The sequence below is a fragment of the Oreochromis niloticus genome, unplaced genomic scaffold (genome assembly GCF_001858045.2).
Source record: "Oreochromis niloticus isolate F11D_XX unplaced genomic scaffold, O_niloticus_UMD_NMBU tig00001461_pilon, whole genome shotgun sequence".
NCBI classification, from domain to species: Eukaryota; Metazoa; Chordata; class Actinopteri; order Cichliformes; family Cichlidae; genus Oreochromis; species Oreochromis niloticus.
The window spans coordinates 71,411-85,614 of record NW_020327390.1 but is presented as its reverse complement, the minus strand read 5'-3'; the positions used below and the strand labels follow the sequence as shown (position 1 = coordinate 85,614).

Here is a 14,204-nt window from a genome sequence, read left to right as displayed (position 1 = left end):
TTAAAACAGTCGCTGTGCCTGCACCTCTGCCTGACATCTGTGGCGAATTAAAATAGCACAATCCATTGGTAAAAGTTCAGATAGAGCACTGGACTCACCAACACTCAGCCACGTCTCAGTCACACACAGAAAATCAGATCACGGGAACTGAAAAAGTCCCGAAGAATGGAAGTTTTGTTTAAAAGTGATCTGGTGTTCACCAGGGCAATCCTGGCAGGAGCTGGAGCTGGAGCACCGCTTTAAGTCGAGAAACCCAACGCAGCGATCTCAGGTTTCGATGATGTTGACGGCGGAGGTTTAGCCTGGGAGGGCATGGGCAGGAAGGCCGAGGAGCATCATCAAAGCCGACCACAGGCACCAAACAGGGATCAACGGGATCCAGGAAACGCCGAGACACAAACAATCTTGGAAATAATCCATGCGCTGGTCAGAAAACAGCAGAACAATTCCTTAGATAAACCTTTAGCTTCACCAGCCGACCGCTTCATTTACCCCGGCGACGATGACGCCTTCGCAGAGAAGGTAACGTGGGAACCCGGTACAGGTAACGTGGGGTTGCCGATACAACTGGGGGCAGGGGTTGCTGCCCACCAGCTCAAAACGACACAATATTTTGGACCACAGGTTGGAGGTCCAGTAGTGTCTGGCGATCATAACTCAGTAGAGACTTTGTTTCGTGGATGACAAAAGTTAGAATTAATATAAACAGGAACAAAGTTGGCAGTGACAGACGAGCAGCCACACACCGGCGCCATCTTGCTTCACCCATGAACAAAATTATAAGGCTGTTCTAACAAATGGATTTACATCCAGATGGATGTCACCAATCTTCATCCAGATGGATTTTATATAAAAAAAATGGGCCACTTTCCGTGATGTACAATTTTCTGAAGATTTGATATGTTCCAATTTTGTAGGGACTTTCACGAATGATGAATCTGATCCAAGAAGACGAGTCTGTTTTTTGTCACAACCCCCCTGCACAGAATAACTTAGTACTGATAAATCATTTGCTTCAAGAATGTTAAATATAACTGTATGAATAGTTACTTGTCAGTTTACTTAGTGAAACGCTGACAGACGGGCTTTTTGTCAGACTGATTTAGTTTGTTGCTAAAAATGATTTGATACTGGTACTTCTATTCAGAACTCTTTCATGTCAAAGCTTATTTCAAAATACCAAAATACCCCCGTCTAGTAGTAGTTGTCATAGGTTGTCAAAGTACCAGAGATCATACAGTATATCATACAAGGTATCCCTCCAACAAATCTACATGTATTTGTGCTTTTGTAGAGCATCTTTGAATTATAACACACCTCTCATAAAACATTTATGACTCACTGTGAATCATGTTTTGTAAATATATGTTTTATTAAATGTATTTTTTTCAGAATGTATTTTTACCCAAAGATAGATTACTATGCAATAATTTTAGTAGCCTCGTCTATTTGGGATCAAACAGAGCGACGCACAATGAATGAAAATACGTTTCTTATTCTTCATTTCATTTCATTCATTTCATTTATTTGTTCATTTCAGGCATAACAAAATACATATATTGAACATAAAGTGCACAAAACAAAAAATAAACAAAAATTACCTGAAAAGGAGTGGGACGAAGAAAACTTATTAAATCCCACCCCTATACTCACTCATCAACAAAAACAATAAGCTTCCCGCAGCTACGCCCATCGTTGCAAAGCATCATACATATACATACATACATATATATCTACACACACATGGACATATATATACATACATACGCGCACACTTTTTTTTTTTTTTTTTTTTTTTTTGAATCCATACCAGCAATGGTAAGAGAACAGACATTACAGAGCACACTAAAACCATCATTGAGTATACTGTGACCAGACCAACTGTTTGTAGAGGAATTTAAATCTATGAATATTTTTGCATTGTTTCAGTTGTAAACTCAGACTGTTCCAGATTTTCACACCACATACAGACACACAAAAACCTTTATGGGTTGTTCGAATTCTGGGTAATTTGAATTTTCCGAAGCCTCTCACATTATAACCTCTTTCTCGAATTTCAAATATAGTTTGTAAATTTGCAGGTAGAAGTTTATTAAAAGCTTTGTATAAGATTATGGATGTATTGTAATTAACCAGATCCTGGAATTTAAGTAACTTTGCCTGAAGAAAGAGTTTGTGAGTATGATCTAGATAACCAGCCTTGTGAATAATACGCAGTGCTCGTTTCTGTACTGTAACTAATGGATTAGTTGTATTTTTATATGTGTTTCCCCACACTTCCACACAATATGTAAAATATGGAAGGACCAGGGTACAGTACAGAGTACGAAGTGCATCTTTATCAAGGTATGGTTTCACTTTGTTCAAAACTGCGAGGCTTCTGGAAATTTTGGTTTTTATGTGTCTGACGTGGGGTTTCCATGAAATTTTATTATCAATTACGACTCCCAAAAATTTGTTTTCACTCACATTATCAATTGGTCCACCTTCAATGATAATTGGCAATTCTATATTATATTTTAAATTACCAAACAACATTGCTTTAGTTTTACTTATATTTAATGATAATTTATTTATATCCATCCATTTTTTTATTAATTTTAGCTCCCTATTTACGATCATTACAAGATCAGTATAATCATCGCTGCTGAAAAATATGTTGGTGTCATCTGCGAACAGTATGAGTTTAAGTACTTGAGAAACATCAAAAATATCATTTATGTATACATTGAAAAGTTTTGGTCCCAACACTGACCCTTGGGGAACACCACATATAATACCAAGTTTCTCTGAATGGTAATGCCCTATGCTAACATATTGTTCCCGACCCGTTAGGTAACTTTTTAACCAGTTTCCAGCTTTCCCTCGAACACCATATCTTTCCAATTTATCCAATAAAATTGAGTGATTGATCGTGTCGAAGGCCTTTTTGAGATCAACAAAAATACCAACTGCATATTTATTTTTATCCAGTGCATTAGTAATTTCTTCTACTGCCTCAATTATCGCCATTGAAGTGGTTCTTTGCGTTCTGAAACCATACTGACCAACATTTATTATTTGATGTTTTTCAAGGAATTTTTCTAATCTTGAATTTAAAAGTTTTTCTAAAATTTTTGAGAATTGAGGCAGTAGAGAAATAGGCCTATAATTGGTAAAACTGTGTTTGTCATTACTTTTGTATAGTGGTATTACTTTCGCAATTTTCATTTTTTTTGGAAAACAACCGGACTGAAATGATAAATTACAGACATATGTTAAGGGACTAGCAATATTCAGAATAACCTGTTTAACTACAGACATATTTATGTCATGATAATCCATTGAAGACTTACTTTTACATTTTAATGTGATATTTATTACTTCTTGCTCATTTGTAGCAGAGAGAAACAGTGAAAAGGGATTTGATTTTATATTACTGAAATTTTCATTTTTTTGACACGGGATGTCCGCTGCTAGTTCAGGGCCAACATTTATAAAAAATTTATTGAACCCATCAACAATGTTACTCATGTTGTGATTTTCACCATTTGCATCAATGAAATATTCAGGATATGATGTTCCAGAAGATCCTTGTTTAATTAAGTTATTTAACACATCCCAAGTTCCTTTTATATTGTTTTTATTTTCATATAATCTTCTTCTATAATAAAGTTGTTTACTCGTTCTTATAATATCAGTCAATTTATTTCTATATGCTTTATATCTTTGTTCCACTTCTTTTGTTTTTACTTTGATGAACTGTTTATACAGATTGTTTTTCTTTTTTGCAAGCATTGATAATTCCTTTTGTGAGCCAGGGACTTTTTATCTTTTTTTTCTTTATCTTGTGTTCGTTTACAGGACAATGTTTATTGTACAACATAGTAAAAATATCTAGGAAATTGTCATAAGCCTTGTCCACATCTGACTCTTCATACACCGAACTCCAATCTTGTTGTGCTAAATCGAAATTGAAGGCATGAATTGCTTCTTCATTTATTGTTCGCTTTGCTATCGTAATCTTAGTATCTATTTTTTTTAAATCACAGTCACACAAAGTAAAAACTGGTAAGTGCATTCTTGCCTGCTTTAAAATGTGAACTCTCAGTTTTTTGTTTTCTTTTTCACAGCGACTGTGAGACAGTAGTTGGAAACTGAGCAATTTCGAAAATAAAATACTCAACAGTACAAATAACTGAGGCAACGTCAGAAAAAACATGTTTATTGCTGTTTATCATGTGAGAAGATTAAGCAAAGCAAGTTACTAGATCATTTTGTAATTGACCGAATTAAATGAAATTTAAAGAAAGCCAAGTGAAAGTTAAACTATAAAAACATCAGATCCTGCAGTATCATTAAGAACGTTTCCCCACATATCATACATCTACATCAGCAGTACAGTTTGCATTAGCATGTATTCATAACAGAAGCCACCTCAGGTGTCTTTGCAGTTGATAATGGTTGTTCAGCTAGATGATAACCTTTGAAACAGGAGACTTGCAAGACATGAGCCTGAAAGATTAAGATGTCTCTGGGACGTCTTTGAAGAAGTCAAAGGTTGCCGTACAGTTGATTCTGCAAGAGTTTTGAGTAAAAATGTATTCAGTTTTAATCTAAAATGATTCTTAAATATTTAGCTTTTTGTTTTTTTCCGAACACAACAAAACAAACTAAATTAACTTTAAATAAATCAAAGTCTAGTTAGCAGGGATTTGTTTCAAAAAAGTTCATCCATATAAATAATTCAAGTTTCTTACACCAACCTTGGCATGGTTATCAAGCATAACAAAATAAATTACTTTAGAGAAAGTATAACTTTTTTAGCAGATTAAGTAATAATCTGTGATGGAATCAGTCTGGATGCTGTGATCTTATTTAATGAAAAAAGTCTTAAATTTGGATGATTTGGATTTTGTCATTCACTGCAATACCACTAACCTCAGGGTTGAAAGGGGATGGTCGTCTCCTGTTACTGTATCAAACAACATAGAAATGGAAGCAGATTGTTCAATCATAAAGAAATAGAACACATTGGTATGTCATTTAAAGACACAGTGCATGAACATAACTCACTCCTTCGGGGATGGACAGCGTGGTTTGGACTCAGCTCCACAGGTTACATTGCTGCTGTTTTTACTATAGGTGTTAAAGAAAATAACATGTTAGTTTATGACTGTTTTTACTATGAAATTATGGCGGTTGTCGTACTGCTATGAATACTTATGTATAGGCAACACTGATGTTTGCAGTGCGGTCTTGGCGTCTGCAGAATGTATAAACATTCTTTAAATATTACTTAATGTGTGTATGTATATTTCTTTTATATAGGGAACTTTTAAAAATTATATAAAAACAAACAAGAAGACTACAAATACCACCTTGAAAATCGGCTCCAAAATGACTGCCTATAGAATGAAAATAATAATAATAAGAAGAAGACAAAGAAGAAGAACACAGGATAAAGGAAAGATTTCAATTCATTTCAAGTCACTTCAATTCAGTTATTATTTAAACAGTGCAAAATCACAGGAACAGTTGCTTCTAGGCACTTTACATTGTACAGTAAAGACCTAAAATAGAGCAAGCACTTGGCAACAGAGGAAAAAGAAAAACTCTCTTTTAACAGGAAGAAACAGCTGGTGAAACTAGGCTCAGGGAGAGTCAGCCATCTGCTGCAACAGGTTGGGGGTGCGGGGAGGAAGACAGGATAAAAGACACATTGTGGAAGAGAGCCAGAGATTAATAATAACTAATAATTAAATATAGAATGGCATATAAACATATAGTGAGTGAAAAAGGTCAACGAAAAAAAAGTTCTATTGGCCTGTTGCAGCTTAATTAGGGAAGGATTCAGGGTCATCTAATCCCACTCTAACAAAATGCTTTATTAAAAAGGAAAGTTTTAAGACTAATCTTAAAAGTAGGAAGAGTGTCTTCTTAATTCAAACTGGGAGCTGATTTCACATAAGAGGAGACTGAAAGCTGAAGACTCTGCCTCTCATTCTACTTTAAAATATACTAGGTACCACAAGTAAGCCCACAGTCTGAGAGCAAAGTGCTCTCTTGGGGTTATACGGTACTATGAGGTTTTTCAGATAAGATGGGGCCTAAGATGCCCTGGAGGACGGGGCAGTGGCCCCCCACACCCTCTAGCAGATCATTACATGAAGGAACCTTTTAAAAAAAAACCCAAAAAAACAAAACAAAACAAGCGCGTCCATGCTCACAGGTGTACACACAGGTGATCACACACAAAAACTACACCCTTTTTGGCTCTTACTTCAAAGCACACTGTGCGCTGTCGATCTTACGTGCTGCACAATAATGTTTAATATTTAGTATTTACTGTCATATTCCCATATATCATTGTGATGTTGTTTATTACTCTTGTCTTCTTCTGCTTGCTTTCTTTTTTCTTTCTCAACAGGTGATCCAGGTGATCGATATGTATGTTTTGTCTGCTTATTCTGTTGGTTTTTGTTTTTTGCCCTTTTTCCTCATCCCTCTTCTCAGCTGTTTTTCTTTCCCTCTTTCTTTCTCCCCTTTCTTTCCCCCAGTCAAGTCTGTCCCGTATTCAGCAAGTGAAAATAAAATAAACAATAAAAGGTGAATCAAATGGACCATTACGGCAAGGCTGGGATGGTCAATTTGGTAAAGTAAATCCGTTGGGCATCTGTCTTCGCCTTTAGACAATAATTCTGATGGCAAAAGAACCAAACGGGACAGGTTAAAAAAAAAAAAAAGATAAGATGGGGCCTAATTCTTCAAGACCGTGTATGTCATGAGAAGTTTAATTCTGGAATTAACAGGGAGGTGATGAGGCACCGTCTATGCACAATAAATCACATGAGTCACTTTATTTCATTACATGATACAATGAAGAGAACAGTCACAAAGGAATCCTTAAAAATGGTTACCTGGATAATCTATCCCAAAGTGATCTTCTGTGAAATTACAGGGAGAAATATTTGCAGGGTTGTTTTGGTGGAGACATTAAAAAAGAAAGAAATAACAGTTATTAACAAATTAGCGACAACATTTTTCACACATGCTTTTACAAATATTAGCTCAAACATCACATTTATAGACATCAGGTGTAGGGATGGGTACCGGTGTCCGGTGCCATGATGGCACCGGTTCTGACATAAACGGTAGTAACCAGACCGAAAAGCAGCGCACATTTCGGTACTTTATTTCGGTGCTTTTTTTTCCTGAGCCAATTCTAGCCAATCATTTTACGTTTCCGAGGATAGTAGGCGGGGCCAGGTACGTACGTTCTTTTAGAGCAGAGCTACAGATTAAAAATGCCCAAGGCGAAGTGATCAAAAGTCTGGCTGTACTTCACAGCAAAAGATGCAAACTCAGCAGCCTGCAACAAGTGCTTTAAGCTGATACTGTGATACTGTCAAAGGAGGTAACACCTCAAATGTGATAAAACACCTGGCGACGCATAGCGCTTTTTTTAAAGCCGAGAAATGCGCCGTGTTTGATAGCTTGCAGCGAGACCTCACACCGTGCACATCTACTGTGGGTTTAGCAACATGCCCCGAAAACCCAAAGAGTAGAGTCCTGGCCCCTAGCCCTGTCAGCGTAGCAGAAATGATGACGGATGATGATGCAGCAGCAGCCGTTCTCCTCTGCGTGAGTAGCTTCATGTTGTTCGTGTGTAATTTACGTTGAGTAGGCTAACCACGTTATTAAATTAATGCATGTAAGGTGAACTAGCAAACACCATCGTAGTTACATGCGGCTGTCTTCTTGTTTGATGGCAGATACTCCCTTCACCCTGGCCAAAAAGGCTAAAATGACCAAAGAAAAAGTGGGAAACAGTTAAACATGAGAGGTTTTTGGACAAAGTTTGTGTTTTTTCCATTGTTTAAGCACTGCTTCCAGCCAAGAGTGATACCATATATGCCCTATAGCTGCAGAAAAGGCTAACATTGTTATCTTTTTACAAAAAAAAAGCTGAACATGAGAGGTTTTTGGACCAATTTTGTGTTCTCCATTCTTTAAGCACCGGTTTGAGCACCGTTTAAGCACCGGCACCGTTTCAAAAGTACCGGTTTGGCACCGGTATCGGATAAAACCTAAACGATACCCATCCCTAATCAGGTGTTTAAAACAACCATTGCAACCATCGACTTTTTTTATCATGTTGCTCGTGCAGCTCATTCGACCATCTCAACTTCATTCTTCTGCGTCAGATATAATATGACTGATAAAACTTATTTACATTTAATTAATATGGATATGTTGTTGAAGCAGGCTCTGGATGCTTTTAGATTCTTTTGAATCATATTAGAACATCTTTGAAGTGTGAACTCCTGTATTCAGATGTGATGAGAGGTCTTGACTCATGACTGAATTATGTCATTATTATTCACTTTTTATGTTAAAATAACTTGCCTTTGTTCTGGTCGAGGTGGTGGTTTCAGTGATTCATCTGTGTGTTTCCTATATTTGGTTGGAGGAGAAAAAAAACATTTTCAACTTCAGAGTCAACACATTGTAACATCGTTACACAGACAGCTACAATCAATATCAGAAATATGATATGATATAAATTAATGTTATATTTCCTCAACCTTTTCCTCCAGATGAAGACTGCAAACACTGCAGCTAAGGTGATTATGATGAGAGCTCTAAATGAGACTGGAAAGGCCACTGGAGCAGAACTTTTAAACCTGTACATCAGTGATCCTGGTGATATAGATACATTTGAGGTTAATAAACACAATTCAACAGACGAAATACTTGCATAACATACAGAATATAGATAAAGTGTGTCTGCTAACCCTTCACATTTAAGCTGACTGTGTGGGCTTGTTCCCTGTTACGCCAAAAGATAGCGTTACAGGTGAGGTTTCTGACTCCATCTCCTTCAGTAACAATAAAAGTGATTGTGGAAGTTGTCTGCCAGGTGCCTCGTGACATCATGATGTGTGAGACCTCACTGGTGAGGTGAGAGACAGTCCATGAAAACACCGGAGGATGTGATGAACATGTGTGTGTAACAGAACACGAAACAGTTATAGTTGAACCAGCATCAACTTCTTCTGGAACGGGGGTCATCACTGGTTTTTCTGGAGAAGCTGAGCATGACAAACACAAAGAAGATTATACTTGATACTTAGAAAGCAATGTGTTTGTCACATTTCAGTGATCTATAGTGGGACTCCAAACCTTTCATAATAATAAAGACACAGCTGTTGTTAAATGTATGTGTCTCATGTCCTTTCTCTGCATAGAAACAGAAGGGTCCGTTGTCAAAGGGCCTGATGTCATCAATCTCCAGTGAGCAGTTTCCCTCATTTAGATTTCCTAACATTTTGGTTCGGCCTTTAAAGTGAGCAGTTAAATGAAGGTAATTATTATTTATACTTACTCTTTACCCTCATGCTGATGTTCACTTCTTGTGTTTGATCTGATGTAGAGCTAATATTCAATGGAGAAATGGAGCCTGAGATATAAATGATAAATGTTAGAGTTCTCATGTCACATTAAATTCAGTACATGGTATATATTGCACATCAAATATACGTATCACATGGTACTCACATTCAGCAGTCAGTGGAATCGACTTTTTGGCACTCTGACCCGCAGGGTAGTTAACAGCACAACTTACACTCTGGTGCTCTTCTTCTGCTGTCCAAGTTCGAACTATTTTCCTTTCCCAAATCCCTTCAGATACCAGAGTGTCCATGTTCTGATCAATTCCAGGTAAATCCTTTAGGGTTAGGGTTGGGGGAGCAGAGAAACATGTATGCCGCACACTGCAGGACACAGTGCCCTGCTCTCCCACTCTGAGGATACCAATAATGCTCAGCTGTGGTTCTGGTGCATGTTCTGTTAATTCAAAGCAAAAATTGAGAGCTATAGTGACACAGCAAGTTCTGAGTCCTTTGCAGCAATTAATAACTGCAATTAAACAAACTTAGTTAAAAGTGATAGGAAAGAAAAAAAAATACAGATAGCTGAAAATAAATATTTCTTCACATTGTTTTATGTGTCTCTCTTAATGTTTTGATATAAGTATTGTAGTTTTAAGTGTTATTGAAATACATTTATTGGGTTTAGACAATACTGTGCCAGGAAAAAGCTAAAGATTCTAACTACAATTTAGATGCAGAGACAAATCATTGCAAATTATACATGCACAAAAATAAAATACAGATAAATAATAAATAAAAAATAAATCAGAGAGGACTCAGTTTGTCATGGTATGGGTTACTTTCTGTAGTAACTTGGATGTCTATCCTTGGAATTGAAGCTGAATAGTAGAAATTAATGAATGCTTACCTGAAACAACAAGTTCTGTAGATCCATCATAAAACGTATGATCAATGGTGCCGTAAGAAGTAATTGAGTTCTTATCTATCCATGGATAAAGTCGATCATGGTTGTGGGACATCTCCAGCCTTTCAATCTTAAGACTACAGTTCTGCTCCACCACTGAACCAATCAAGCTTGTTCGACCATCAAACTTACTAATAACACTCCCTCCTTGCTTAAATACAGCTGGAAATCCATTGATTTGGTACAAGTACCACATCACTTGAAGGTCATTAGGCTGTGAGTTTTTGTAGGAGAATTTGCATGGAATGATGAGACATGACCCTTTCAACCCAGTTATGGTGGCTGGAGCCGTGAAGGACCAACCCAGATTGAGTATGTTTCCTGTAAAGGAGAAGATACTTTTGAAGCACTTTGGATCTTAACAAAAAATAAATAAATATTGGCAGCCACCAGTGCTACCCCTCTGCCTCCTAGTAGATGCAGGTATGATATAAATTTGAAAACCCCAGGTGATTTTCCAAAAGCTGTCCTGTGAACTTAAACCAGATGACTTCATTCTTGACTTATTGCAGTCTCAAACTCGAGTGCCCACAATGGTGGAGCAACAACAATACCCTCAGCCTTTTATGCCTAATGCTTAAAAAGGGCTCACACTCTGTTTCAAATGAAATGACATTGAGACAAAACATCTATTTTCAACTTTGAGGAATAATAACGGAAAAGCATTTGTGATCACATTATTACAACCCAAGTGCATCTGGAGTTAATCTAGGAAACATGATGGAAGTTTTCTTTTCATACATCTCAAAGACAGAGAACAATATTAGCCTCCATTATTTGTATTTGTATCCCTAAATGTTCCATGTCATTTTACTTCTGTTTTGATCTCCACCACTGCTGAGGAAACTATTTAATTACTTATGTGTTGAATGGCCCATTGTATACACAGGCTTATTTGCTACTACTGACAATGCCAGGACTTGCACATTACTCCCTCTAACACTGAAAAGCTAACAAATCCGTCTCTGCATCAGGTCTAAGCCCTCTGTCAGTCATTGTATTTCTGAGATATGCATTCAGATATTCATAAATGGTTTAAAAAACGATTAATTGCTGATAATGGCTGCTGTTACCACTGGAAAAATTATTATTACTATTATTATTAGTAGTAGTAGTATTAAAGTACATTTTAAAAGCATGTACATAAACTATGATTAGGTAAAATCCTTTTTATTGCAGATGTAGTTTGTGAGAGAATACAAATGCAGGACAATCCTATAAATGTTTTAAGAGTTTTAGGTGTATGGTTAGCTGTTAAATGTAGATAAATATTTGTACTTACGCTTTACCCGTAGCGTGATGCTTGCTTCTTTTGTCTGACCTCCAGGGAAACGTGCATAGCATATCAGCGATCTTCCATTGTCATTAGCTGATGCTGTAAATGTCAGTGTGGAGACAGTCCTCCACTGAGCCCCCCCTGATAACTTGCTAGTATCAGAAGAGGCTGGCATATTACCATAATTCCATGTCAGAGTTGGAATATTTCGATAGCATGTGTATGAAACAGTGCAGGTTACTGTACTTTGATCTCCCTCCAGAAATTCATATAATGCAGAGCTGACAGTCAGCCCTGAAATGGAGCCTGGGATACAATGAAAAATGGTTAAATATCAAAGATGGCGTAGGATAAAATGCAATTTACTTTCACTACATACATTGTGAGGTTAAGGTTTTAGATGCTGATGCAGAGCGACCACCACGGTGTTGGACATAGCACTCCACAGTTTGATATTCTTTCTCTATGAACAGAGTGGTTGTCACCATAGTTTTGGATCTTCCATCAGATAGAGGACTATGAGTTAGACGTTCGTTTCGCAGTGGGATGTTGAGCCTCAGACTTGGGGGATAATTGGGACAAGTGTGGTAAACACTGCATTGCACTGTTACAGACTGCCCAACCACCTTGTTTCCAAAGATCTCGATAACCGGTGGATCTGCTGTGCCTTAAATAACAAAATGTGAAGAATTACATAATCATACAACAACATAATGATCAATTTATAGTGAACGCTTAAATTATTTACCTACCTACTACTTCAACTGTTACAGTTGTGTCATAGAAACGGTAGGTTCTCCATCCAACATTTTCAGGATCCACCCAGGGATAAAGCTTCTGACTGTGATCAGCCAAGGTCACTGGGTCAATCAACAGACTGCATGTCCGATGGTGTGAAGAACTATATACACTTGTTCTTCCTTTAAATATGTCCAACACATCATTCCTGTTCCAGTTGTCAGATACTATTGGATATCCTTCGCTCACATATTGATACCACACTACACGATCTGGTCTTTTAGGTGGATACTGATCGTAATCATAACTGCAAGGGATAACAAGACAGGAACCCAACAATCCTTTGATTTTACTCGGCATTGTTACCTGCCAAGCACTGGAGCTGCACCAAATATATCCTGCAAGAGGATTGTGAGAAAAATGAAAATAAATTATAAATTCAAATGCAAACAATATATATCTATATCTTGTATACAACATAAAATCTAAATATTCACACACACACACACATAGATAGATAGATAGGCTTGATGCTATATTGTGGTTAAAAAGTGTTCCATTAATCTGTTCTTAGAAATTGCCATACCTAGAATATAGTAGCACAGGATAACATGTCCAAATCCAGACATTTTGTACATGGTATCGGACTCCTGAAATATATAAAATGACCTTGTAAGAATGGGCGAATGAGGCAAATTGTATAAAACACTTTGAGTGCCCCGATGCATAGAAAAGCGTATATATACATGTTTCACGGCATGAAAACCATATCCAACCTTATGCTGCGAGGCTCTGATTTCTACTTCCCCTTTCAAAATAGATGTTATGATGTTGTAAACTATAATCAGTAAAAGTTCCAAAAGTTTCTAATAGATTTGCTGTGTTTTGAGGTGACATTGTGTAATCTAGCAAAACTGCTGCATGCCTGTGTAGCCTGAGAAGTCATTAGCATTCAGTGGTTGAGTTAATCTTGTGGGCTAGAAGAAACGCAGTATTGTTAAAGTATTTATTTATTTTTTTCCGGGAAATTAACCATCTGTGAGTTCAAACATAAATTCAATAAATTAAAATTACATCTCGCATCGGATTATGTCCTGATTATCTTGGACTAAGTAAAATTATAAAATAGAATAGAATAGAATGCCTTTATTGTTACGTCACACATGCAGACCGCCCTGCATAGGAATGCATGTAATTTAGGCTACATGCCAGCATGGATTTACAGTAATGCTTTACAGGAGCTTGTACTACGATGTCATAATTTAGGTTGAATTATGTACCTGTTATGCAGCGTGATGTTACACAATACTGAAAGAGAACAGGATATCATGAACATCACGCAATTATAATTTAATATACTCTTTTTGTAAAAGATGCATGACCTTAAACATTCTCACCTCTCTGTTGAATGGGATCTTGATCCTGATATGAAAGGAATCTTTACTGCTTTATTTTAGCACTCCAACAATTTCTTAGCCTCTCTGCACACCACAAATCTAGCCACTATTGTACTTATGTGTTTTGTGGGAGAGAGAAAAAGTGAACCCACTACCACTCACGCTTTATACCCTCCCCTAAATCTTCCAGGTCCTAAAGCCTTCCCCATTACATTACATTTACACTGTTAGTTTCAAACACTGTGGGAATAAGATCCATAAATTTAAATTTAATATTGCTCAGTTGTAGCTATTGTTGATATCATTACCTATTACTTAATTACTTTTTTTGCTGATTAAGTGGTAATAACTTGCTAGTTATACTTCATTACCTTCTTTTTTCAACTTTATTATCCCAGTATTTACTACATTATTATTGAGCTGTAGATGAAATTGCTTTTGAAAATGTAAAAATG

At 36.8% G+C, this 14,204-nt stretch overlaps 1 protein-coding gene across 3 annotated transcripts; it reads right to left on the bottom strand.

Annotated features, from left to right (window-relative positions):
- Positions 1–4,188: 4,188 nt before the first annotated feature.
- Positions 4,189–13,869, bottom strand: LOC100694020 (uncharacterized). 3 transcript variants are annotated; one of them, XM_019355802.1, is made up of 18 exons: positions 13,750–13,869; positions 13,633–13,660; positions 12,939–13,002; positions 12,367–12,750; positions 11,994–12,281; positions 11,621–11,920; positions 10,282–10,659; positions 9,541–9,828; positions 9,368–9,442; positions 8,778–9,074; positions 8,568–8,682; positions 8,389–8,436; positions 6,900–6,926; positions 5,361–5,387; positions 5,207–5,245; positions 5,056–5,118; positions 4,921–4,954; positions 4,189–4,557 (listed from the first exon to the last, which is right to left on the bottom strand). In XM_019355802.1, exons 3-18 carry the CDS (start codon positions 12,988–12,990, stop codon positions 4,534–4,536), a joined length of 2,439 nt encoding a protein of 812 aa, XP_019211347.1. In that variant the 5' UTR covers positions 12,991–13,002; positions 13,633–13,660; positions 13,750–13,869; the 3' UTR covers positions 4,189–4,533. The 3 variants fall into 3 exon arrangements, with proteins under 3 accessions (XP_019211347.1, XP_025760190.1, XP_025760191.1); XM_025904405.1 differs by lacking the exon at positions 5,361–5,387; XM_025904406.1 differs by lacking the exons at positions 4,189–4,557; positions 4,921–4,954; positions 5,056–5,118; positions 5,207–5,245; positions 5,361–5,387 and adding an exon at positions 6,650–6,680.
- Between the last annotated feature and the right edge of the window lie 335 nt (positions 13,870–14,204).